The following is a 27,037-nucleotide window of genomic DNA, read 5'->3' as shown; positions in this document are numbered from 1 at the left end:
TCAGCAACAACAAAGAAAAGCATTCAGTATCAGGGAACACATCACATGTGACAGTGTAATGGTCACCTACCTGGTGGAGTACCCCTGCGGTCTCCAATATGTAGGGAGGACCACCAGGAAATTATGGGTGAGGAGTGCTGAACACATTAGGAACATCCACAGTTTGTCGAACCACTTAAGAGTGGCACATAGTAATAATCCTGTAGGTCGAAGAATAATAAGCAATAAAACAATCACACCGCATTGGAGGGGGGGGTGACCTAGAATCCAGTTTAAATAAAGAAGAGTTAAATTGGATTTTCACACAGAGCCCGTGGGGCCTCAACATCGACAATGAGGTCAAGTCTATTATCACCCAATAAACAACATAAAAACATCGGACTTATGTAATACTGACCATACGATTATCTTGGCATAGTAACTTAATATTAGTTATCATTCTGTCCATTAGATGAAGGGTACTTATATACATATTGTAACAAGAACTACACTGTACTAATTACATTTGCTTCATTTATGCACAGCACTAACTTGAACGTGGCTGACTTAGGACGCAGCCAATTAAGGATTACACCATACTTCCCATGTTACTTCCAAAATACCAAGCTCTAATACAGCGTTCATGCAATCTGCAACTATAAAGAATAAGATAAATAAACAGTAACCTGGGTTACTAATCACTCCTACGGGCATCACGTGACATCGAGTCCCCCTATGCGAGCCTGTGCAATCCCATACACACACGCCTGAGTGTTGATACATCACTTATGACCATCCTATATAAAACATCCCCAGCAGACCCGTGCATGTCCCTATGTCCCTGAAGAAAACAGAGAAGCCGATACGCGTCAGACACATAAGGACTTAATTTCCCAGCATACCCTTTGATTTCCGCTTCCGCTCCTACTGCATGCGTCTTACCACTCTCAGCCAACACTGAGCATCCGTACGGAGGGCGTAACAAGGCAGCACACGGATCAGTCTCCTCATTCAGTGTAGGCACTACAGGGGATGGGGAACGACGGTACGATTACGATGTCGTAATCATACTGTCGTGCCGCTATCTACTAGTGGATACATGGCTTTACCTCAAGCCCAGTGACCCCATGTCCCATCTCACAAACCTCACCCATCCCAGTGTCTCCCCCTTCTCCAGCCCAGTATCCCCCATCTCAATGACCCACTCATCCTAGTGTCTCCCACCCAGTCCAGTGTCTTCCCCATTCACTCCTTAACCAGCCCACTGCCCCATCTCGCTGCCTGTGCCCCCCCACCTAGAACCTCCCTACCAGCCCAGTCAGTGCCCCCCCATTCAGCCCTGTATCCCCCCTTCCCATTAGCCCAGGGCCCACTCCATCCAGCTCAGTCCCCCTCATATATCACCTCCAGCTTTCCCCCCTCATCCAACCCAGCACCCCCCCACCAATGGCACTGCTTCATTAACTGGGAGCAATGCAACCACCACTTAACCCTCTTCATCATTATGGAAACTGGGGACACAGGAGATGGCGCAGGGTGAGAGGAGATGGCACTGGGAAATATAAGATGGATCTGGGAGCACAGGTGATGGGGGTAGGGGGGCACAGGAGATGGGGCTGGGGAGACACAGGAGATGGGGCTGGGGGGACACAGGAGATGGGGCTGGGGGGCACAGGAGATGGGGCTGGGGGGACAGAGGAGATGGGGCTGGGGGGACACAGGAGATGGGCCTGGGGGGACACAGGAGATGGGCTGTGTCCCCCCCAGGTGTACAGGTACAGGTGTACCTGTAAGCAAATCACTACGTTAAAGTGTTATAGTCGCTATTAGTGTAACGTAACGTTTCGCGTGTAGATACACCGAACCAGCTCACTGAATATAGGCATGCTGCATGTCATTTTAATCAGCAGAAGCTGCTTGTGCTATCAATTTAATTCCCTGTATAATTCAGAGGGATTTGAAGGTAACAAGTCACATAAAAGATGCTTGCGCTGGGAAATATAAGATGGATCTGGGAGCACAGGTGATGGGGGTAGGGGGGCACAGGAGATGGGGCTGGGGAGACACAGGAGATGGGGCTGGGGGGACACAGGAGATGGGGCTGGGGGGCACAGGAGATGGGGCTGGGGGGACACAGGAGATGGCGCTGGGGGGACACAGGAGATGGGGCTGGGGGGCACAGGAGATGGGTCTGGGGAGACACAGGAGATGGGGCTGGGGGGACACAGGAGATGGGGCTGGGGGGACACAGGAGATGGGGCTGGGGGGCACAGGCGATGGGGCTGGGGGGACACAGGAGATGGGGCTAGGGGGACACAGGAGATGGGGCTGGGGGACACAGGCGATGAGGCTGGGGGGACACAGGAGATGGGGCTGGGGGGACACAGGAGATGGGCCTGGGAGGACACAGGAGATGGGCTGGGGGGACACAGGAGATGGGGCTGGGCGGACACAGGAGATGGGGCTGGGGGACACAGGAGATGGGGCTGGGGGGACACAGGAGATGGGGCTGGGGGGACACAGGCGATGGGGCTGGTGGGACACAGGAGATGGGGCTGGGGGGACACAGGAGATGGGCTGGGGGGACACAGGAGATGGGGCTGGGCGGACACAGGGGATGGGGCTGGGGGGACACAGGTGATGGGGCTGGGGGGACACAGGAGATGGGGCTGGGGGGCACAGGAGATGGGTCTGGGGAGACACAGGAGATGGGGCTGGGGGGACACAGGTGATGGGGCTGGGGGGACACAGGAGATGGGGCTGGGGGGCACAGGAGATGGGTCTGGGGAGACACAGGAGATGGGGCTGGGGGGACACAGGAGATGGGCTGGGGGGACACAGGAGATGGGGCTGGGGGGACACAGGAGATGGGGCTGGGGGGACACAGGCGATGGGGCTGGGGGGACACAGGAGATGGGACTGGGCGGACACAGGAGATGGGGCTGGGCGGACACAGGGGATGGGGCTGGGGGGACACAGGAGATGGCACTAGAGGGAATCGTGAATACTGACTGACCCAAGACACTGCCTGTCCAGGGTGGATCAATTTCTTTAGAGTTCCCCATTGCAGAAAAGACTCATTCACATGCACGTGGCTATTCATAAGAGAGAGGGACTGGGGGCATGTCCAGCAGCTCCCAGAGCGCTGGGAATGCACCCAGCTTGATGGAAATGGGGGAAAGTTGCTTGCGGGCATGGCATTTCCTGGCAGGCACAAAGGTCCCAGTCTCCCCAAAGAGAAAGTATACAGTGTACAACATAGCGCAGCCCTCCCTGACATGCTCCTCTACTGGGTTCATCTACAGCTGTGCCCAGCTAGTTTGTTGCTCATAGCGCGCCATTCAGGCCTCCTGTGTCGCGCCATGGAACGTTACGTGATGGCTGCACTGTGGCGTACCGTGGTATTCTACAACGAAAAATAAGCCATTGCATGTAATACACTGCTTAACCTCTAGGTGGTGAGTGTATGTACTGCGGTGGGATGTTGAGAGAAATGCTTTCAGCTCAGTAGAGTTCTTTAAAATAACTGAACTTCAGTTGCTCTGTCATTATGTAATGCTTAGTGTGCGTCTTCTGGTCAATGTTAGCTACTATACGGCTGCTTTATTGGGACTCGGTATAGTAATATGCATCTACATCTATCCTTTGTGCACTACAAGTTGCTCCACACATACTGCAGGAGTGCTGTGTGACTTGGTAGCGCCGAACATCTTTTATGCGTCTTTTAACCCTAAACTGCGTCCTATTAGTACAAGCAGCTTCTGCTGATTAAAATGATATGCAGCATGCCTATGTTCTGTGAGCCAGTACAGGTGTACCTGTAAGCAAATCACTACGTTAAAGTGTTATAGTCGCTATTAGTGTAACGTAACGTTTCGCGTGTAGATACACCGAACCAGCTCACTGAATATAGGCATGCTGCATGTCATTTTAATCAGCAGAAGCTGCTTGTGCTATCAATTTAATTCCCTGTATAATTCAGAGGGATTTGAAGGTAACAAGTCACATAAAAGATGCTTGCGCTACCGAGTCACGCCATGCCATAACAATTCACAAACACCACCAAGTGATTTATTTTTAATCTAGTAATGAAGATTCAAAAGAAGAAAAAAAAAATACTCTTCCATGATTCGAACCCTGGATGCCAAAGTGCAAGGCGCAGACTTTACCGACTAACCTACACACTCTAGCCTTGTTGAGAGGTGCACCTGTCATTTATGTGATGTGAAGTGTGCAAATTAAAGCAGGCAATGTGTACAATGTCAATAGCGGGCTCAGCATGTGGCAGCCTTGAATAGAAGCGAATGATGGTGAGGGGGGGTGAGCCATACAATGAGCTCAATGGAGTTGAATAGTAATTGTTCGATGGTGGGGGGAGGTGGTAAGGAACTTGGGTGGCCATACACAGAGAGGAAGGGAGAAGAGAAGTGCAAAGTAGTGTATTTTAAAAGTATTGAACCCGACATCTCTCTTAACGAAAAACTTGCCCCCCTGTTATGTGTACAATACAATGTCTACTGTATAGCAGAAATGCCAAGTGGTGGGATGTCGAGAGAAATGTTTTGAGTCTAAAGGGACAGGAGTGCTGTGTGACTCGGTAGCGCCGATCGTCTTTTATGCATAATTTTACACTAAATGCGTCTTATTAGCACAAGCAGCTTCTGCTGATTAAAATGATATGTAGCATGCCTATGTTCTGTGAGCCAGTACGGGTGTATCTGCAAGCAAATCACTACGTTAAAGTGTTATAGTCACTATTAGTGTAACGTAACGTTTCGCGTGCAGATACACCCGAACTGGCTTATATAATATAGGCATACTGCATATAATTTTAATCAGCAGAAGCTGCTTGTGCTATCAATTCGATTCGCTGTATAATTCAGATGCATTTGAAGGTAAAAAGTCGCATAAAAGACGCTTGCACTACCGAGTCACCATGTCTTAGTGAAAGCTGTGCATGCCTGAGACCCCTGTCTGAGCCCATGAGACAAATATATATATATATATATATATATATTTTTTTTTAAAGTACAGGACTCACACACATACTGTACTGTTATTGTTTAATACTTTATTACACATTCTTCTACAGCCCTGACTCCATGACCAAAGTGCTATACTATAGTGTACCCAATCACATCTTCTGTCAGCCAATCATCGGGCGGTGATACAGAAAATGCATCGGAACTCTGGGTCTGATTCAGAGCCAGACGCTATTTGCGGTCGTTCGTTCTGGAAAAAGGGGTGGCTATTCAAATGAACCGTTTGCTCTTTGCGGTCTGTTCACGCCTCTGAGTCTGAACAAGCGAACAAAACTTGCGGTCGTAATTTTGAAAAAAACGCCCCCCCCTGGCCGCTCGCACCATACGTCATGTCCGCTATTTAATAGATTAATCGAGTACATTGAACAGCGTATGAACTGCTCGCTATTCTTGTGGTTGGTTTTTCCTACCGCTATTTTGCGAGCAGTTCTGACTATAAAACAACCAAGTGACGTGGTCAATGACGCTGCTGTATTAATTATGCACACCCTTAAAATGCCCGTTTTTACCTTTAAGCACGCCTGCGTTCTGAATTCCACTCCCCATTTTCAAACACCTTCCCCTGTTACCACCCACATATGCCTCCTCCTGTCACTCAAAATAGCAGGCATTCGCTATTTAGCGAACAAACGATTTTCAGCCGCACTGACTGGTTCGCGCATGCGTATTAAAATCCGTACGCATGCGCAGATGAGCGAACATCACTCATAACGAACGAGCGGCCGCTTACGAGCGGCTCTGAATGAGGGCCTCTGACGCATGCGCTGTGTAGTTTAGGAAAAGTGACACCTGGTGAACAAAAAGTTGTATTACACGATATTACTTTTTTCCAGTGTTACGCTTGATGAAGTCCCCAAGTAGATGAAACGCATTGGGAAACTGCCTTTTATGACTGAATGAACTATTACAGATAAGTATCTCATTTTGTAGAAACTTCCTATATATTTTTAAAACAAGTTTTGAACCATTTTTAAAAAATACCTTTTTACTTGTTCTTATCCACTGATCCCTTTGTGTAACTGGCTTTTTTAAATATTTAAACATATGAACTCCATTCGTTTTTAAGATGTATTTAAATGTATGAATTGCATTTTTAATGTCATCTTAAATATTTATTAGCACTATTTGCACACTGGGAAATTCAATCAATTTATTTGTATTATGTGTGCTTGTATGCACAGGACTTAGATATATCTATACCTTTTTTAAATATTAAATTGTGATTTTTATTTTTTACACTTTGTATAATATATTTGTTGGTTTATGTTTACACATTCCACAACCATTGTAGAATATACGTAAGTCGCTGATCACCTAACATATTTGCAATATATATATATATATATATATATATATATATTTATTTTAAAAGTACAGGACTCACACACATACTGTACTGTTATTAATTAATACTTTATTACACATTCTTCTACAGCCCTGATTCCATGACCAAAATGCTATACTATAGTGTACCCAATCACACCTTCTGTCAGCCAATCATCGGGCGGTGACACAGAAAATGCATCGGAACTCTGACGCATGCGCTGTGTAGTTTAGGAAAAGTGACACCTGGTGGACAAAAAGTTGTATTACACGATATTACTTTTTTCCAGTGCTACGCTACGTTCTGTTAAAAAACATTCTGTGTGGCGCGACTCAAGGCTTCTGTGTGGCACGAGATGCATGGCGTGCTACATGTCTGTATGGAGCAACAAACTAGCTGGGCACATCTGTATGTGTGTGTGTAACTCTGGCTCTAATACTAGCCAGCGCCTCTTCAGTCATTGACCTCACTGCACGTCACTGCCTTTAAGGATTCTTAATATTTGGGGGCTTGCCGCAATTTATGATAAATGTGCCCCTATATGCCTTGTTTTTACATTCACTTCATAAGTATCGCTGGTGCACAGTGAGAAGGGCGTGGTTTGCGTAGTGAAGAGGGAGACACAGATGGGAGGGGATGTTGTGGAATAGAGTATGCAGCAGCTGTTCTGCAGTTACAGTCTCACTTGCAGGCTGTAAGAACAAAGGAAGTTCATGTAACATGGGACATTGCTGTGTTAGGTTTAGCACCTGAAATGGACACAGATCATATTACTCATATAACAATGAAGGAGGAGAAAAGAAAGAACGTGCTGGGTTCAGGATTAGTGTAAAAGACCAGCACTTGGGAGAATTAATTTCCTGAAATAACTTGGAGATAGACCCGATTCCTAACATGCTGAGGCTCATCGCTCTTCAGTCTGTTTTCCTAACGGCAAAGCTTCTCCTCTCAGAAGGTGCGTATACTCTTACTGTAAGGCGCAAGTTTATTTGCTGCTGAAGTACCTGTTTTATTCACAGTGTGTTCTAGAGGTCTGTTCGTTAAGCAGTGAAAAATCCTGTTTAGCTAAAAACAGGGGCTGTCACATGTTCTCATGTTTCCAGTTAGATATCTGCATTGCATTGATTTAGGGCAGCGTTTCCCAACCTCGGTCCTCAAGGCACACTAGCAGTCCAGGTTTTAGTGATATCCATGCTTGAATACAGATGGACAAATTAAAATAACTGCAGTACTAATTAAAACACTATTGCTCAAGTATGGCTATCCTTAAAACCTGGCCTTGAGGACCGTGGTTGGGAACCCCTGATTTAGGGTGTTGGGGTTTTGGGAAAACGGTGGGTTACATTGTGTTATTAGAGATATACAGTATAAGGAAATTGGATTACAAACTAAACTAAGTGATTTTATAATCTGTTATTGGGGCAGGTTTACCAAGGGGCACACCTGCTAAATCTCGCAGAAGGTCCGGGAGAGAGTCACAAATGTAGGGGGGGCTCTCCCGGCCTCCTGGCAGAGTTGTCCAGTCTCCCTCTGCCGTTCGCTTCGCAACTGAAGTGCACGTCCCAGAGGTTGGATGATTCAAACTGAATTGCATTGAAAACAGGAGAGTATCTCTGGCGATGAGAAGGGTGCTTTATAGATCAAACCTTCATTGTGACACTTCTGCTTTGCAAAACTAGTCCCTTACTAGTTCTTATAAATGGGAGCCGAGCATTACAGAACTGTTACAGGCAGTGTCAGCATATAAGTGGTCAAACAAAATATAGATAGACAATAATCAAATGATTTATTAGTTAAATTAATATCATCATAATACAACATACTATTGTCATGGATAAACTAAATATAACAATAACAATCATGTTTCACAATTGTAGACAATGGTTAAAGGAATAATTAAAATACAAATAATTTAAGAATAATGTAAAAACTCGAATCACAGGTTAAAAATCAGGCTTAAAAAAATAAAGCATAAAAAAAAAATGAAATTTTCACATAAACTTGCAATTTAACTAATAAATCATTTGATTATTGTTCATCTATTTTTTTTTTTGTTGGGTCATCCCTTAATTGCCAATAGCAGCCCATGTTTCAGGGTGTTTGTCCACTTATATCTGAAGTGCGGACACTACCTGTATCAGCCCTATATTGCTAGGTCCCGTTTATGGAGAGTAAGGGACTAATTTTGCCGTCCCTACATTCATTTTAACACCGCACTGAATTCCACCCCACCCCGGTTTTACAAGACTTCGAATCGTGGCTTTGAACAGACAGGGGGCATATCTATAATGGGTGCGGGGCACAAGGGCCCCTGGGGTGCCCCGCACCGCACACCCTGCACCCATAGTATTACTTACTTCTCCGGAGTCCCACGTCGGCCCCTGGACAGAGCTGGGTGGGGTCATGATAACGTTTAGCCCTGCCCCTGCTATAAATGCATAGCTGGGGGCGGGGCATGATAAAGCTAGCACTACTCTATGCCCTTCATACCTTGCCCAACGGAGTGCTGTTGCCCCCCCCCCCTTGATTCTCCTGGAGGGGGTTCTAAAAAAAAGTCGGTAAGCATGCCCAGGGACAAAAAGCTCCCATTTTTGCCAGTGGTAGGGTTGTTGCATTTGTGCATGAGTTTCCTGGACACTATATACCGGGTGCAGAGTTACATGGAGGTGGCCTGCAGCCGATGCAGCATTCAGGGGCCTATTAATCAATTATTATATACAGGATATCCCCTCAAACACACATTTTTGGGGCGTACCCACAAATAATAAGTATACCCAGATTATATTATCTACTGGGGACCGCAGCAGATATTGAAGGTATACTACACAAAAGGGATCTGGAAGTGAATAATGCACCTGTATCACTGTACGTAAGCCACACTTGCCTACTTTTGAAAAAGCATTTCAGGGAGATTGTAACAGCACCACCTATGAGCGCGACGGTAAAGTGGGCGTGTACTGCTACATCTGAGAGGCGTATCATAAAATGGACTTGCATCCAAATGTAAATGAGCCCCAAAGCCGCAGTGGCAGGGCCGCCGGGGCTCTGCCCTGGGCGGCGTGGGACCGGCAGCATGGGGGGGTTCCGCCAACCACGGTACAGGCCCGTCCTAGTTAGCCAGTGTAGTGCAGACCGCATTGGGGACCCGATTCAGACCCGGTCGATAGGCTGCGTTCGCTCATAGCCTGATTTTTCTTTTCTGCACATGTATCGCGCGTGTGCGATCCAGTCATAGAGATCAGCACACAGACTGCCCGCTACTTTGAATGACAGATAGTGCCGTTTGTGGGTGGTGACAGGGGCTGGTCTTTGAAAACGGGGGTGTGGATGTGTGAACGCAGTCGTGTCTGTGCATTCTAACGGCGTTTAATAGGCGTGCATAATTAACATGGAAGCATCATGGTACACGTCACCTGGTTGTATTTCAGACTGCAGTGATCGCAGTGCTTGCGGCAGGGTAGGGTCTACCTCAAGGGCTGCGAGCATATCCGATGGCTCTCGATGTTACTGATATTGCATACACTTCCTGGAGATGACGTGTACTGCGAAGCTAAAGGTGGCGTCTTTAGACTGGTGTGCGTTCGCTCTGCCGTCGCTCTTTAAGACATAGAGGACGTTTTTATGCTTTGCCGTGCGGTCGCCTGCCTTGCCGTCACTTAGCCGAATTTGCATACTCTGAGAACGTGCGTTCACATCTAGCGAGTGGGTCTGAATCGAGCCCTGAGTGCGGTCAGCACTACACATTTACACACACATCGGCGGCACCTGCAGTGGGTGATGACATCTCTCCCCAAGCGCGAGGACGAAGATGGAGGAGCATCGGCAGGCACGGGGATTCAGGTAAGTGTTTTTGTTTTGTGTGTGTGTGATCACTACCGGGGGCCTGCATAAGGGGACCACTACTGGGGGCACTATGTAAGGGGCACTAATGGGGGCCTGCATAACGGGGGGCCACCACTTGGGGGGCACTGTGTAAGGGGCACTAATGGAGGCCTGCTTAACAGGGACCACTACTTGGGGGCACTGTGTAAGGGGCACTAGTGGGGGCCTGCATAAGCGGGACCACTACCAGAGGCGCCGAGAGGGGGGGGAGTGGGTACAATTTACCCGGGCTTCCAGAGGGGCCCGGTGGGGGCCCTGGTCCAGTGCCGCCCCCCCTCCCTTCCTCTCTCGCAGCAGCCGATGCAGTGGGAGATTGCTGTGGCTGCTGCTTGGCAGCCGCGAGCAACCTCCTATGCCAAAGGGGGAGAGCGATCACACTGATAGCTCCCCCCCGGCTTTGCGCCGGGCTGAGGGGCCCACAGCGCCCGACGCTGCAAAAGTATGTTTTTTGGGGGGGGTTCCCAAGGGGGCGTGGCCTCACCTCCCACGATTAGGCCACACCCCCTCTTTACTTGGGTCCGGTGGTGCTCTCTACGGCCCTGACCAGTACTGGTGGGGCACTGTATAAGGGGCACTAATGGGGGCCTGCATAAGATGGACCACTACTGGGTGCACTGTATAAGGGGCACTAATGGGGGCCTGCATAAGAGGGACCACTACTGGGGGTACTGTATAAGGGGCACTACTAGGGGCCTGCATAAGAGGGACCACTACTGGGGGCATTGCATACTGGAGGTACTGTACAATGGGCACTACTGGGGGCATGCATAAGGGGGACCATTAATGGGGGCACTGCATAGGGGGGGACTGTATAAGGGCACTGCATTAAGGTGCATATGGAATGGAAAGGAATGTTCCCAGAGTGACGAAAAAGGGGTGTGTCATGTTCACATGCCCCATTTTTCAGTGGGGGGGTGGGCTCCTTTTTACAATTTGCCCTGGGCTCCAAATACCCTAGTTATGCCACTGCAAAGCAGTTAGTAAGATCTATTTGTTGATAAAAACACACTGATACTGTACAGAAAATACATGTATAAGTAGGAATCATTGTGCCTTATACCCAATGCAGAGAAATGATACTAATGATCCATATTGAATGTATATATCTGTTTTTTTTTTTTTAATAACAGCTTCATATTGGGGGTAAGGTGCAATCAGGGAGATTGCTGGACTCTTCAGGGAGACAGGGAGATTGTTACTATGTCAGGGAATCATGGAGATTGTTACTATGTCAGGGAGATTGCTGCTATGTCAGGTAGACAGGGAGATTGCTGCTATGTCAGGGAGACAGGGAGATTGCTGCTATGTCAGGGAGACAGGGAGATTGCTGCTATGTCAGGGAGATTGCTGCTATGTCAGGGAGTCGGGGAGATTGCTGCTATGTCAGGGAGACAGGGAGATTGCTGCTATGTCGGGGAGACTGGGAGATTGCTGCTATGTCAGGCAGTCAGGGAGATTGCTGCTATGTCAGGGAGTTTTCTTCTATATCAGGGAGACAGGGAGATTGTTACTCTATCAGGGAGACAGGGAGATTGCTGCTATGTCAGTTAGATTGCTGCTATGTCAGGGAGGTTGCTGCTATGTCAGGGCGACAGGGTGATTTCTGCTATGTCAGGGAGACAGGGTGATTGCTGCTATGTCAGGGAGTCAGGGAGACTGCTGCTACTGTATGTCAGGGAGACAGGGAGATTGCTGCTATGTCAGGGAGACAGGGAGATTGCTGCTATGTCAGGCAGACAGGGAGATTGCGGCTATGTCAGGGAGGCAGGGAGACTGCTGCTATGTCAGGGAGACAGGGAGATTTCTGCTATGTCAGGGAGATTGCTGCTATGTCAGGGAGACAGGGACATTGCTGCTATGTCAGGGAGTCAGGGAGATTGCTGCTATGTCAGGGAGACAGGGAGATTGTTACTCTATCAGGGAGTCTCCCTAACAATGAGGGAGAGTTTGCAAGTATGAGTACGGTCATTTTTCTTTTATACAAATGTTTATGGCAGTTCTGTATATATAATAATGAGATGAAGGCCGTAGCAGCTATCTTCTAAGAAAGAAGAATTGTTAGACACACAGTTGGGTACAGAATTACATATTATTCTATAAATGGTTACTGTACACCAAGGGATACTCTGGGATCTTGTTTCGGCAATTTGTAAGCGTCAGTTTAATATAAGAATATCCTGTGTCACTGATAACGTACAGGCAGCACAGGGGCCATAGTAACTTCCTCTTAATAAATTGATGTCAGAGAGCAGAGTGTGGTCACACAGCCTATATCGCCGGCCATTACATTATTACATTTCCATCATGGACAACAAATGTAGAAATGTAATTTTGTGATAACTGGTGAATACCTCCCAAAACCTGTACTTACTGTAGATGAGTTGGAACTTGCTTTTCTTTTTACTTATGACATGGAGTTACGGTATGAAGCAGAGATTATCACAGCTATTTATACATACACATGTCCTCATACACCTAGGGGTATATTTAGTTTATTTACTAAAGTGCAGGTTTTTAGAATCAGATCCTACTTATCATTTATGTAACACCTTCTAGAAGATAATAGCTAGAATCTGATTGGTTGCTATGAACACTTCTAAAAACTGCACTTTAGTAAATATTAGAGATGAGCACCGAGCCCAGTGTTCTGGTTTTGGATCCAAATTCATCTTTGTGTTTTGGATCTGTATTTTTTTTAAAAAATAAATATATATATATATATATAAAAAAAACGCTAAAATGATGTAATTTTGACCTGTTTACATACAAAACCCCAAGTTTGGTATTTAAATCTGAGTTCCAAACCGCAGGAAGATCTAAACCGGGACTCCGTTCAACTCCGAACTAAAACTAAATTTGGTTGATGTCAGTTCTCCGGGAACCAAGCCCGCACATCTCTAGTAAATATACCCCTAGAATCAATCCGCCATACGGCGCAAGACGCCCAGCGTGACTGAAGTGACTGCGTACTCAAACGCTCACTTAGGAGGTGTAGAAGCTTCACCTGCCATGGAGCTGGAGCAAGTTTGGATGGTGCGAGCGATGACGGCATTTAAACATGCACCAGGCGGTATTACCGCGTGTACAGGCGCTGACAGCGGGCGTCTCAGTCCATTCACATTCATTTCATACACGCGGATGTCAGCCGGGGAAGGCGTCTATAGCGGCATTTGGATAACGTCGCATACAGGCGACCACCAATAGATGCAGACACCTATACGTCCATCTCTGAATCAGCCACAATGTACTGTAGTTACTGTTAATAATCTATGTAAGTTTTGTCTGTGCTGATGAAGAAATGACTCTTATTACTCACTAGAACGCTATCCACAGACACAAAAGGCTAGTTTATATTTTACGTTGTGCTAAGTTTCTTTGAGGGAAAAAATACAGTATTCCTTTAAGAAATGTTATTGCAGGTGCAATGGGTGGCACTCAAGTCATGGCCGGCCGGCATCGTGGTTCCATCACACATTTAATAAACACATCTCATGGCTGTTTATTGTGCTATACTATACATCACCAGCTTTCGGTTGCAAAATATCTTAGTGACCGATTGCATGAAACTCTGGATTATGTCATCAGTGCTGTTAGTGGGATGAAGACTTCCCTACTGGGTTCCCATTACCGTGCCAAGAAAATGAGGAAGAATCTGAACACAGAAGTGGGGAGGCTTTCTAATAATCTGTGTGTAAAAGACAGTGCAGTCCCAGCAGGCTGCAAGCAGTCATTAGCCTAACAGCAGGGCCGGCGCCACCAGGGGAGCCGGCCGCTGCTCGCCTCCCTGTTGTGTTAGTGACAGTCTACACACAGTGACGGCCTGTGTAAAGTCCGAGCAGCGGTCGCGGCACTAGTAAAGCCAGCCGCGGCCACTGGCTGACCTGACTGAGACACTGTGCAGCGGCAGTGCTGTACACTGTCTCCTCATTTCCCTGTCCCCGCAGCCACAGCGCCTGGCAGGTTCAGGCTGCCTGTGTCACAGTGTCAGCGCTGATGTAACGTGCCGCCCAGCCGCAGCACTTTCTTTCACTTGTTTGTGAAAGCAAGCCAATCGCCTGCCCCCTAGCTCTTTATACTTCACCTTATGCTCTTCCTCTCAGGGAGGAGGAGCAGGGAATGGATGCCGCCCGAGCTGAGAGCCTGGGAGTGGGACTGTCACCGAGCAGGTGCAGTGGACCGACTGTGCAATCAGAATGTACAGTATGTAATATAAGGGCCCATTTATCAAAGGGAATTTGAGGTAAATTCCCCGAAAACACCTGTTTTCGGGGGTTTACCTCAAATACTAAGTATCCCCCGAATGTATGAAGGAAGGACCGCAGCAGGTATCTCCGATACTTGCTGCGATCCCTCCATTGCCGCCGGCAGCCGCCTCCCCCATAGATTTCTATGGGGCATGCGATGCTGCAAAATTTATCAATATCGGGAATGCGAAGCATTCCCGATATTGGCCCCAGCAGCTAACACTATCTAAAGATAGCGTTAGCAGCGCCGTAGCTAGACGGCAGTGCGCCCTGTGCAGCACTGCCGCCCCTCTCACTCCCTCTCCGCCCCCCTTCTCCTCCTCCCCCCCCCCCTGAGCTCTTACCCTAACTTCCAAGAGGAGGAGGGAGGGCGGGATCTTACGCCGATTTTCAGTGTCCGGCGTGCACCACTGCCGGAGGTCTCTATCTGCAGACCTCCGGCACAGAGAAGTGTGTGGCCGTTGCCGCTGGAGGATGGCGCCCGGTGCACATGACCCCTCAGCCCCCCCCTAGTTGCGGCCCTGGCATTAGCCGCTGTAGCCTATGGGGACTTACCGCATATCAGCCGGCGGAGGGATCTGCCAGATCCCTCCGCCGGCAATGGGCGCCGCTCATGTGCAGTCCGCGGGACTGCGCATGCGCAGAAGCCCCGACTGCCCTCCGGAGATATCGCAGGGACGGGCTCTTTTCGGAGCCCGTCTCCCTGCATGTCCCGGATAATACATCCGGCAGATAGGATCGCATTTTGCAATGCGATCAGGGGCGGTACTGCATGCCCTGATCGCATTGCAAAATGCGATCATTAATAAATGGGCCCCATAATATTATTCATAACAAGCAATGTGTGTCAGTAAGTGTAATGGCTCTGTAGACAGTATACAGCACCATTACACTTACTGCCACACATACATACATATACATTTGAGGGGGGCGGAGCAATAGGCTGAAGTTTTGCCTAGGGCGCCAGGAGACCTCGCACCAGCCCTGCCTAACGGTGGTTATGTTTTTAATAAAGCTACTTTTTTTGTGTTCACAGAATAATGGAATATAGACAGACTAATAGAATAACAGGCGTCCATGCCGCACGCAAGCAGACGATGTTTCCAGTCTGTGCATGCGTCCGAGTCGCGATGCTCATTCGTCCCCGATGGTTAACGCTGAAAGCCACAGAACTAAGTAGGACACAGATGGATGCGATTTCGGTGGGCGTTTGTGGGTGGCTGACCAGACCTGGGCGTTTGTGGGTGGCTGACCAGACGTGGGCGTGTCGCAGTCACTTGCACTGAGCCCATCGGCCATGTTTAGATGGAGGTTCTGCGCCTCCAAAGGGCTGGTGCAATGTTCGATGGTGCGTCTTACTACACACAGAGGTGGATTAGTGCCGAAGCCAGTTGGAGTCTCTGACTAATCCCATCAGCAGCATTAGCATAAAGACGCAGTTGCAGCTGCAGGTCCTTAGTATCCAACCCATTGATCAGCAGACAAGCAGTTATACTCTTTACCTCTGCTGCAATTTGTGCATGTCCCGGCATGTGTTGGTGCTTGGTCACATCCCTCTGACTCCATTTTATTTTTTAGCTTTATAATAATAATAATAATTATTATTATTATATTATTATTATTTAAATATTTTATATGATCACTATTAGCGTTGACCAGTCTATTGTGTTGTTTTTGGTTTTATATCTTCAAAGCCACCCAGGGCTATAGTAGTTAGCAGCAGTCTGATGTTTTTATAAAATTCACAGTATTTGGGGGAGCTGGGTCCATCTTTTGTTTTCCGACACCTTTATGTGACCATCTCCATTTGCAGACACCAAAACAAGATTATTGGACCTATTTATTATAAACAGGCGACAGAGACTGTTGTCTGTCTCCTCATATGGCTGTGATAGAGAACCTCCTATGGACATCGTTTATTAATAAATAATTCCCAGGGCAATTGCGCAATGCTGAACTTCCATTGGGATAATGACCACTAGCGGTACTGCTTCATCGGGCCGGGGACATGCACGTGCGTGACTCAGCCAGCCAGCGGAACCGAGAGACAGGATTGTGGCTTTCACTTCCCCATGTTGGAGGTGGGGGAACGTTCTGCTATTGCAGCTGCCATGCAAATAACACAAAGGCTGCCTTGCTGCTTGCTAGGTCATAGGGAAGCCTCCAACAGGTGCTGTCACTGGCCATGACTCTTTCTGTTTAATAATCAGGCACATGTTCGGTTTATGTAATAGGGAGAAGTTCCAGCTTAGGCAGCAGGTGGAACCCAGCTTTCTCTGTCGTTATCATTTATGGTGCACCTGTTTGGTTAAACATTTATTATACGGAGCAGATGGTCACCGCAGATCCTGTATTATGTATCTAATGCACAATTAGGGGAATGATTCTGAGTTGGGAGCAAATGCAAAAAAAAAATAAACATTCTGCAATGCAAGGGTAGCAGATACATTATTATGTTTGCATGCGGGGTAAATACTAAATGTAAGAGGGGGGAGGGGTACTGCACTTGTATGAACTTGCAATACTGCATATATGAATGACAATCACACTGTGTGTATTGGTGGTAACTTATGTTTATTAGGAGTCACACTGCTCCTGCAAAGTTAAATGTATGTGTATCCGTAAGTGGATACTAGTTCTTGTTCGTTCTAAATTGATAGTAATAATAACCTCAGGTGTTTTTAAATGAGGTGTCCGACTTAGTGGGGGTGGATAAGTTCCAGGTGGATAATAGTGTACTTGAGTCAGGGAATGTAATATTGTCCAATACTAATTAGTACGTTGATGAATGGTATCAGACTGAATGGTGTAGAAACAAATGTCAATACGCAAGGTGTTGTAAGCAGTGTCTGGCGGGGCGGCGTCCCGTAACCCCCAGGTGCACTTACTTACCCTCCGCGACCTTTCTGTACACCTTCGGGTGTACTCGCAGTCTTCCTCTGTGTCCTCCTGGTCTCCGATGTCCTGCGTCTCGTGGATGCAGTCCACACTGGGTTCCGCGAGACTTCCGGGTGTCACGTGTGTAGCGATCTCGCGGCACCCAGGTTCAGCAGGTTCTCCAGCGGCTCTACTCGCTTCTGGCGCGAGGAGACTTCCGGATTCCTATGAGGCGTCAGATGGATCTGCGGTGAATAGAGTGTCTCTTAGATTCGTGACTCCGACGCGTATCGGCCTTCCAGGCCTTTCTCAAGGAGTGCTGGTGTGTGCCATCTTGTATGTGGCATCCCCATATATAGAGGAGGTGTCTGTGGACGCCATCTTGGTTGTGGCGTGTGTGTCATATTAGTCAATTCCCATACACGGTGGCCATCTTTATTGAGGGGATTGTTTTATAATGATGATGGTCGGCGGTCATCTTAATTAAGGGAAAGGCAGATATATGGTAGTAGTAATGTTAATTCAAATGTGGTTTATTCTTTAGTAATGACTGCTTTTATATCATTATCTACATTTAGGCCCAGTGGTTTAAAGGTCTTCATGGTAAATATCCATTTTAATTCTCTGTTCATTGTTTTAACAAAATCCCCACCTCTCCAGTTTTTCTTGATTGTGCAAATCCCTACAAATTTCAATCCCTTGGGGTCTCTATTATGTGTCTCTTTGAAGTGTAATGACAGATTGTGTGTGTCAAGACCTCTTTTTACATTCCTGATGTGTTCGGACAGTCTTGTACTTAATTTTCTGGTGGTTCGTCCTATGGGCATTCTGCCATGTATATCACCCCAATGCTGTTGCAGGTGATATGTTGCTTGATTTTATGTATTGTTTTAGTTTGGTATGATTGAAATGTCTCTACTCTTTTGGTGGTGGTATGGCTCTTGTTACAGTATTGGCAGTTCCCGCATTGGTAGAAGCCTGCTCTTAGTGTAGTGCGTTCCAGAGTAATTTGGGTTTATGTATCTTTCTTATTGTGATTTCTCACTAGTTTTTGTTTTAAATCTTTTGCTTTTTTATATATTATTTTTGGGCGATGTGGTAATATGTCTGCAAGGACCTCATCTTCAAGTAGTATATGCCAGTGTTTCCCTAGGATGTTCTTCAATTTGTTAGTGTCCCTATTGTACTGGGTTATAAATGCGGTTTTGTAGGGATTTGTTTCCTCTTCCTCTTTCCGTGTGTATTCGAGTAGTGTCTCTCTCTCTACCTCTTCTATCTTCCGGAATGCTGTGTCCACTGTGTTTGGATCATATTTTTTCTCTAAGAATTTATTTCTCAGTTCCTGCCCTTGTCTCTGATACTGTTCTATTTGTGAGCAGTTCCGTCTTACCCTTGTGAATTGCCCTAATGGTATGCTCTGTAACCAATGTTTATGGTGCCCACTAACTGACTGGATAAAACTGTTAACGTCTACAGGTTTATTAAATGTTTTTGTGTGTATTTCATTCTCGTCTATGTAAAGTGTGATGTCTAGGAAATTGACATGGACCTTGCTGTATTCTGTAGTGAATGCTAAGTGGCGGTCATTGTTGTAAAAATTATTTTAATGATGTTTCATCCCCCTTCCATATGAATATGACATCATCTATGAACCTTTTCCAGAGGACTAGATTTGCGCCGTACTCGTGGCCTGACCAGATGTTTTTGACTTCCCATAAGCTTACGAAAAGATTTGCGTAGCTCTGCGCAAATCTAGTCCCCATCGCGGTTCCGGTAATTTGTCTGTAGTATTTCCCTTCGAACCAGAAGTAGTTGTGTTTTAAGATGTATTTGATAGCTTGTAGGATGAATTCAATTTGTTCTGGTTGTAACGTGTCGTCTTTATCTAAATAATGTTTCGTGGATTCTAACCCTTGCTCGTGATTGATTATCGTGCATAATGAGCTAACATCGGTTGTGCATAACCATTGGTCCTCTTCCCATGTGACATTCTTAAGTGTCCTTAGTATATCTGTAGTATCCCTAAGATGTGATTTTTGTTTCGAGACAAGTGGCTGTAAGAAGGTGTCTATGTACCTCGATAGATTAGATGATATGGAATCTATCCCTGAAATGATGGGGCGTCCTGGCGGTTCCTCCTTGTTTTTGTGTACTTTTGGTAAGTGATAGAATACAGGAATGACCGGATGTTTGTTATTGAGGTATTCATGTTCTTTTTTTGATAATATGCCCTTGTCTAGTCCCTCTTGTAATAATTTGATTAGAATGGTTTGATATCGTGTTGTTGGATCATGTGTCAGTTGTTCATAGGTTGTATTGTCTCTTAGAATTCTTAGTGACTCAGTATTATAATCTGTAGTGTTGAGTAGTACGATGCTCCCTCCCTTGTCTGCCGGTTTGATTACTAATTGTCTATTCTCACTCAATTCCTTGAGTGCCTGTCTCTCAGCTTTGGTTATATTCATTCTCCTATTTATATGGGTATCTTCTATCCTGTCTATGTCTCTAGTAACTAATCTCTCAAATATATCTATTAGATGGCCTTTCATGTGCTGTGGATAAAATTGTGATTTTGGTTTTAGATCTGTGTGTTTGAACTTCTGTTCCTCCATGTTTTTTACATTTGGTTGATTGTGATAATATTTCGCAAGAGTAAGTTTCCTTATGAATTTATGTGTGTCTAGATAGACTTGAAATTTGGCTATCTTGGCTGTGGGGGCGAATTTAAGTCCTTTGTTGAGAACTTTCTCATGAGTGTCACTGTGTAATGTTACTTAGATTAATAATTCCACTTTTGTGGGTGTTTGTCTGTGTCTCTTGGATTTCTTTGTTGTTTCTTCTCCCTCCTCTGACTCCCCTTCTGACATGTCCAGCTTTCTTTTATGTGTGTTGTTTAGTTCGCAGGGCTGGTGACCTGCTTCCTGCTCTAAAAAAATCTTCCCCCATTGTGTGCTCTCTGCGTTGGTATTGTCTGTTTGTTCTATTGTGTTGTTGATGGCTGTCCCTATTGATTGGCGTGCTAATGATTCATACACATTGTCTTCTTCTAGTATGGATACATACTAATTAGTATTGGACAATATTACATTCCCTGACTCAAGTACACTATTATCCACCTGGAACTTATCCACCCCCACTAAGTCGGACACCTCATTTAAAAACACCTGAGGTTATTATTACTATCATTTTAGAACGAACAAGAACTAGTATCCACTTACGGATACACATACATTTAACTTTGCAGGAGCAGTGTGACTCCTAATAAACATAAGTTACCACCAATACACACAGTGTGATTGTCATTCATATATGCAGTATTGCAAGTTCATACAAGCGCAGTACCCCTCCCCCCTCTTTCAGTTTATTGTATATAAAGGTTTGGGTGACCTTTAAGGTACCGCTGCTGCATGAACACACAACCCCTATCAATTTAGTGAGAGCGCAGGTAGACACCTATAATTATATCAAGTATCATACCCAGTTTATCAGCTGCTCTTAAATATATGGGGTTATTAGACTCACGGACACATCGCCACACGAAGGCAGAAGTCCTTTTTACAGAACTGAGCACTACATTACAAGCATACAAGGATGGCCAGAGGTCTTGTGATAATTTCCTGCAATTAGAGAAATTGATTAACAAGGAAATCAAACTCTGGTGGGACAAACAAACACTAGCATGGTACAAACAGAACAAGGTAGTCCCAAAAGGTCTGAGGATAAAGAAAACACCTGCACACAACGTGGACAACACTCAGTTCATGTCAAAATGGAATGAGATATTGCAAGATTGTTCCATGAATTTAATTCAGTTAATAATTGACACACAGCACAGAATTAGATACCATTGCCAATGACATCAACTCACGATATACAGATCTAGAAATATACAAAGGGGATGAGGAATTCCAAGTACTAGAGAGCTTAGCGGCAACGAGGTTGAACAAGAACGAAGAAGAAATTATAGCTAAAAAAAAGATCCAAGATAATTAGAGATAGATCACCACACCAGATAAAGAAACAAAAGCACAAGCACAACACAACAACCCCACCCCCGACAAGTAGAACAGAAGGGAGGAAGACCACAGTAGACACAAAAGTACATGGAAAACAATACAATAGAACTCCCATATACAAGAAGTTGAAATTAACTTACCAAGAATATATGAAAAAATTACACACACAGAAAGTGCAAACAAAATATACTAGTGGACAAATCTCAAAGGCAGACTTAATACAGAGAGAGGAAGAACAACAAGAAGAGGATCTGGACTACAGTACACATACCACATTTTCAACATACAGCCTAGAAGACAATGTGTATGAATCATTAGCATGCCAATCAATACTGACAGCCATCAACAACACAATAGAACAAACAGACAATACCAACGCAGAGAACACACAATGGGGGGAGATTTTTTTAGAGCAGGAAGCAGGTCACCAGCCCTGTGAACTAAACAACACACAAAAAAGAAAGCTGGACATGTCAGAAGGGGAGTCAGAGGAGGGAGAAGAAACAACAAAGAAATCCAAGAGACACAGACAAACACCCACAAAAGTGGATTTATTTATCTAAGTAACATTACACTTAGTGACACTCATGAGAAAGTTCTCAACAAAGGACTTAAATTCGCCCCCACAGCCAAGATAGCCAAATTTCAAGTCTATCTAGACACACATAAATTCATAAGGAAACTTACTCTTGCTAAATATTATCACAATCAACCAAATGTAAAAAACATGGAGGAACAGAAGTTCAAACACACAGATCTAAAACCAAAATCACAATTTTATCCACAGCACATGAAAGGCCATCTAATAGATACATTTGAGAGATTAGTTACTAGAGACATAGGCCCTCATTCAGAGCCGTACGCTCTGAGCAGAGCGCACGTTCTGAATGAGGGCCGTCCTCCATAACTATGGAGCGTCCTCCTGGACGCTCATATAGCTGTGGGTCACCACCCACAGCCTATACGAGCGTGCAGTTTGATGGCCGCGATGGTCTTGACCATCGCGACCATCGAAATGCGAGCTGGAGCCTGCGGTTGAGGTTTTCAACCGCAAGGCCCGGAGTGATTTTGGCTCTATCAGAGCCAAAATCACTCCCACTGACATCACTAGTGATGTCAGTGGGCCGGCTTCTGACGGGAGGAGTTCCCTTGGGAACGCCCCCGTCAGGGAGGCATGCCCCCGGCACACCCATCAAAGGGGGCGTGCTGTCAATCAACATCGACAGCATGCCCCCTTTGATCAGACACAACGAGCGAAGGAAAGTCCTTCGCTCGTCGCGTCTGGCGCTTGCGCACGACGGAGCTCCCTCCGTCGTGCGCATGCTCAGTGCAGAACATCGACCCACTTGCGAGCGGACATCCGCTCGCGAGTGGGTCTGAATCAGGCCCATAGACAGGATAGAAGATACCCATATAAATAGGAGAATGAATATAACCAAAGCTGAGAGACAGGCACTCAAGGAATTGAGTGAGAATAGACAATTAGTAATCAAACCGGCAGACAAGGGAGGGAGCATCGTACTACTCAACACTACAGATTATAATACTGAGTCACTAAGAATTCTAAGAGACAATACAACCTATGAACAACTGACACATGATCCAACAACACGATATCAAACCATTCTAATCAAATTATTACAAGAGGGACTAGACAAGGGCATATTATCAAAAAAAGAACATGAATACCTCAATAACAAACATCCGGTCATTCCTGTATTCTATCACTTACCAAAAGTACACAAAAACAAGGAGAAACCGCCAGGACGCCCCATCATTTCAGGGATAGATTCCATATCATCTAATCTATCGAGGTACATAGACACCTTCTTACAGCCACTTGTCTCGAAACAAAAATCACATCTTAGGGATACTACAGATATACTAAGGACACTTAAGACTGTCACATGGGAAGAGGACCAATGGTTATGCACAAGCGATGTTACCTCATCATACACGATAATCAATCACGAGCAAGGGTTAGAATCCACGAAACATTATTTAGATAAAGACGACACGTTACAACCAGAACAAATTGAATTCATCCTACAAGCTATCAAATACATCTTAAAACACAACTACTTCTAGTTCGAAGGGCAATACTACAGACAAATTACCGGAACCGCGATGGGGACTAGATTTGCGCAGAGCTACGCAAATCTTTTCGTAAGCTTATGGGAAGACGAAAACATCTGGTCAGGCCACGAGTACGGCGCAAATCTAGTCCTCTGGAAAAGGTTCATAGATTATGTCATATTCATATGGAACATCATTAAAATAATTTTTGCAACACATAAACAACAATGACCGCCACTTAGCATTCACTACAGAATACAGCAAGGTCCATGTCAATTTCCTAGACATCACACTTTACATAGACGAGAATGAAATACACACAAAAACATTTAATAAACCTGTAGACGTTAACAGTTTTATCCAGTCAGATAGTGGGCACCATAAACATTGGTTGCAGAGCATACCATTAGGGCAAATCACAAGGGTAAGACGGAACTGCTCACAAATAGAACAGTATCAGAGACAAGGGCAGGAACTGAGAAATAAATTCTTAGAGAAAAAATATGATCCAAACACAGTGGACACAGCATTCCGGAAGATAGAAGAGGTAGAGAGAGAGACACTACTCGAATACACACGGAAAGAGGAAGAGGAAACAAATCCCTACAAAACCGCATTTATAACCCAGTACAATAGGGACACTAACAAATTGAAGAACATCCTAGGGAAACACTGGCATATACTACTTGAAGATGAGGTCCTTGCAGACATATTACCACATCGCCCAAAAATAATATATAAAAAAGCAAAAGATTTAAAACAAAAACTAGTGAGAAATCACAATAAGAAAGATACATTAACCCAAATTACTCTGGAACGCACTACGCTAAGAGCAGGCTTCTACCAATGCGGAAACTGCCAATACTGTAACAAGAGCCATACCACCACCAAAAGAGTAGAGACATTTCAATCATACCAAACTAAAACAATACATAAAATCAAGCAACATATCACCTGCAACAGCATTGGGGTGATATACATGGCAGGAATGTAAAAAGAGGTCTTGACACACACAATCTGTCATTACACTTCAAAGAGACACATAATAGAGACCCCAAGGGATTGAAATTTATAGGGATTTGCACAATCAAGAAAAACTGGAGAGGTGAGGATTTTGTTAAAACAATGAACAGAGAATTAAAATGGATATTTACCATGAAGACCTTTAAACCACTGGGACTAAATGTAGATAATGATATAAAAGCAGTCATTACTAAAGAATAAACCACATTTGAATTAACATTACTACTACCATATATCTGCCTTTCCCTTAATTAAGATGACTGCCGAACATCATCATTATAAAACAATCCCCTCAATAAAGATGGCCACCGTGTATGGGAATTGACTAATATGACACACACGCCACAACCAAGATGGCGTCCACAGACACTTCCTCTATATATGGGGATGCCACATACAAGATGGCACACACCAGCACTCCTTGAGAAAGGCCTGGAAGGCCGATACGCGTCGGAGTCACGAATCTAAGAGACACTCTATTCACCGCAGATCCATCTGACGCCTAATAGGAATCCGGAAGTCTCCTCGCGCCAGAAGCGAGTAGAGCCGCTGGAGAACCTGCTGAACCTGGGTGCCGCGAGATCGCTACACACGTGACACCCGGAAGTCTCGCGGAACCCAGTGTGGACTGCATCCTCGAGACGCAGGACATCGGAGACCAGGAGGACACAGAGGAAGAAGGCGAGTACACCCGAAGGTGTACAGAAAGGACGCGGAGGGTAAGTAAGTGCACCTGGGGGAAACGGGACGCCGCCCCGCCAGACACTGCTTACAACACCTTGCGTATTGACATTTGTTTCTACACCATTCAGTCTGATACCATTCATCAACATACTAATTAGTATTGGACAATATTACATTCCCTGACTCAAGTACACTATTATCCACCTGGAACTTATCCACCCCCACTAAGTCGGACACCTCATTTAAAAACACCTGAGGTTATTATTACTATCATTTTAGAACGAACAAGAACTAGTATCCACTTACGGATACACATACATTTAACTTTGCAGGAGCAGTGTGACTCCTAATAAACATAAGTTACCACCAATACACACAGTGTGATTGTCATTCATATATGCAGTATTGCAAGTTCATACAAGCGCAGTACCCCTCCCCCCTCTTTCAGTTTATTGTATATAAAGGTTTGGGTGACCTTTAAGGTACCGCTGCTGCCTAAATACTAAATGTATCCAGCTGGGTATAACAAAAAAAAAAAACAATGGCCCCTGCATTTGGCTTACAGGGTGCCTGGCCAGTAACGCTGTTGTAGAGCTGCCACAGCTCTGGACACGCATCCTACAAATTGTACAGCCGCCCGGAGCTTCCTGAAGATGCTTCGGTCAGTGGTGTAGTTCCCGGGGCTGATGACCCCACCTCTTCAGCCATAGGCGAACTAGTGATCTGGAAATGGGTGGTCCCAGTTTTAGCACCATGTCAGATATTGTGCTACTGTTTCTTGGAAAAAAAATTAAAATCTATGACACACACATCAGTCTATAAAACGCTAATGGCTGCTATGGAAACTAATAGAGCTGTTTCCATTAAATCCAAACTAGATGCATCTAATTTTCGTCCTGGTTATCTCTAAAGGCTTGGGCCCCTATTTATCACAGCCCGCATCTCAGATGTGATGAATTCACCAGGATTCGCAATGCAATATTTGAATACATCCTAAGAATGTATCAAGTATCGCATGCAGGGACAGAGCTTGTGAGAAAGCTCTGTCCCTGCAAATCCTCTCCGAACACTGGACCTGATTCAGACCCGCTTGCTAGGATGCGTTCGCTCGTAAACGGCCTATGCTCGCATTGTGCGCATGCGTGACCTGCAGCGAAAGATCGGGAAGCGTTCGCTCGCTGCGCATAGACAGCCCAGCAGAGTGAGTGACAGGAGAGGCCGTTTATGGGTGGTGACAGGGGCTGGCTTCTAGAAATGGGGGAGTGGAGATGCGAAAGCAGGCGTGCCTGAGCGTCTCAACGCTGTTTCAGAGGCGTGCATAAATTATAGGCAGCGTCATAGTACACACCACCTGGCTGGTTAATACACTGAAGTGTTCGCAGTGCTTGCGGTAGGGTATGGTCAGCCTCAAGCCCTGCGATCGCATCCGATGTACCGATGGTTGCATAACTTCCTATAGATGACGTGTGCAAGTGGGCGTCTTAAGACAGGCTGGTGGGCATCTGCTTACACAAAGCGATCGCCTGCCTTCCCAAATTTGCATATGCTGGATGCGAGTGTACGCATCTAGCGAGCAGGTCTGAATCGAGCCCACTATTCAAAAAAATTCCCTGAGTGGTTCTGCGCATGTATGGTCACTGGGCCTGATTCAATACGGATCTCAGATGCGACTGCAATAGCGATTACACACGCAGTTTTACTGCGTCCATATGCTAATCCATTGTGATCGCTATGCCATCGCAGCATAATATAAGGACGCCCACCTTACCTTACACACATCCGTAATACTTAGCAGAATAGCAAAACCATTGGACACACAGAGTACCATCGCAGCCTCATGCACACTTGCACAAGGTCCGACCTTGCTCAGATATTGCTAACATGATTGCA

The 27,037-nt window shown here is 45.7% G+C and overlaps 1 protein-coding gene across 3 annotated transcripts in view; it reads left to right on the top strand.

Moving 5' to 3' along the window:
• Nucleotides 1–7,031: 7,031 nt before the first annotated feature.
• The window catches only part of LOC148522296 (SLAM family member 5-like), an 87,267-nt gene continuing 67,261 nt past the window's right edge, over nt 7,032–27,037 (top strand). For all 3 annotated transcript variants that reach the window (XM_088474178.1, XM_088474177.1, XM_088474176.1), the window contains exon 1: nt 7,032–7,300. In XM_088474178.1, the coding sequence (XP_088330304.1) occupies nt 7,240–7,300 (61 nt within the window). In that variant the 5' untranslated portion in view covers nt 7,032–7,239. The remainder of the gene's footprint in view (nt 7,301–27,037) is intronic.

The sequence above is a fragment of the Taudactylus pleione genome, unplaced genomic scaffold, assembly GCF_031769625.1.
Source record: "Taudactylus pleione unplaced genomic scaffold, aTauple2 ptg000148l, whole genome shotgun sequence".
In the NCBI taxonomy this organism is placed as follows: Eukaryota; Metazoa; Chordata; class Amphibia; order Anura; family Myobatrachidae; genus Taudactylus; species Taudactylus pleione.
The sequence above is the reverse complement of the archived record's forward strand: the minus strand, read 5'-3'. Positions and strand labels throughout refer to the sequence as shown.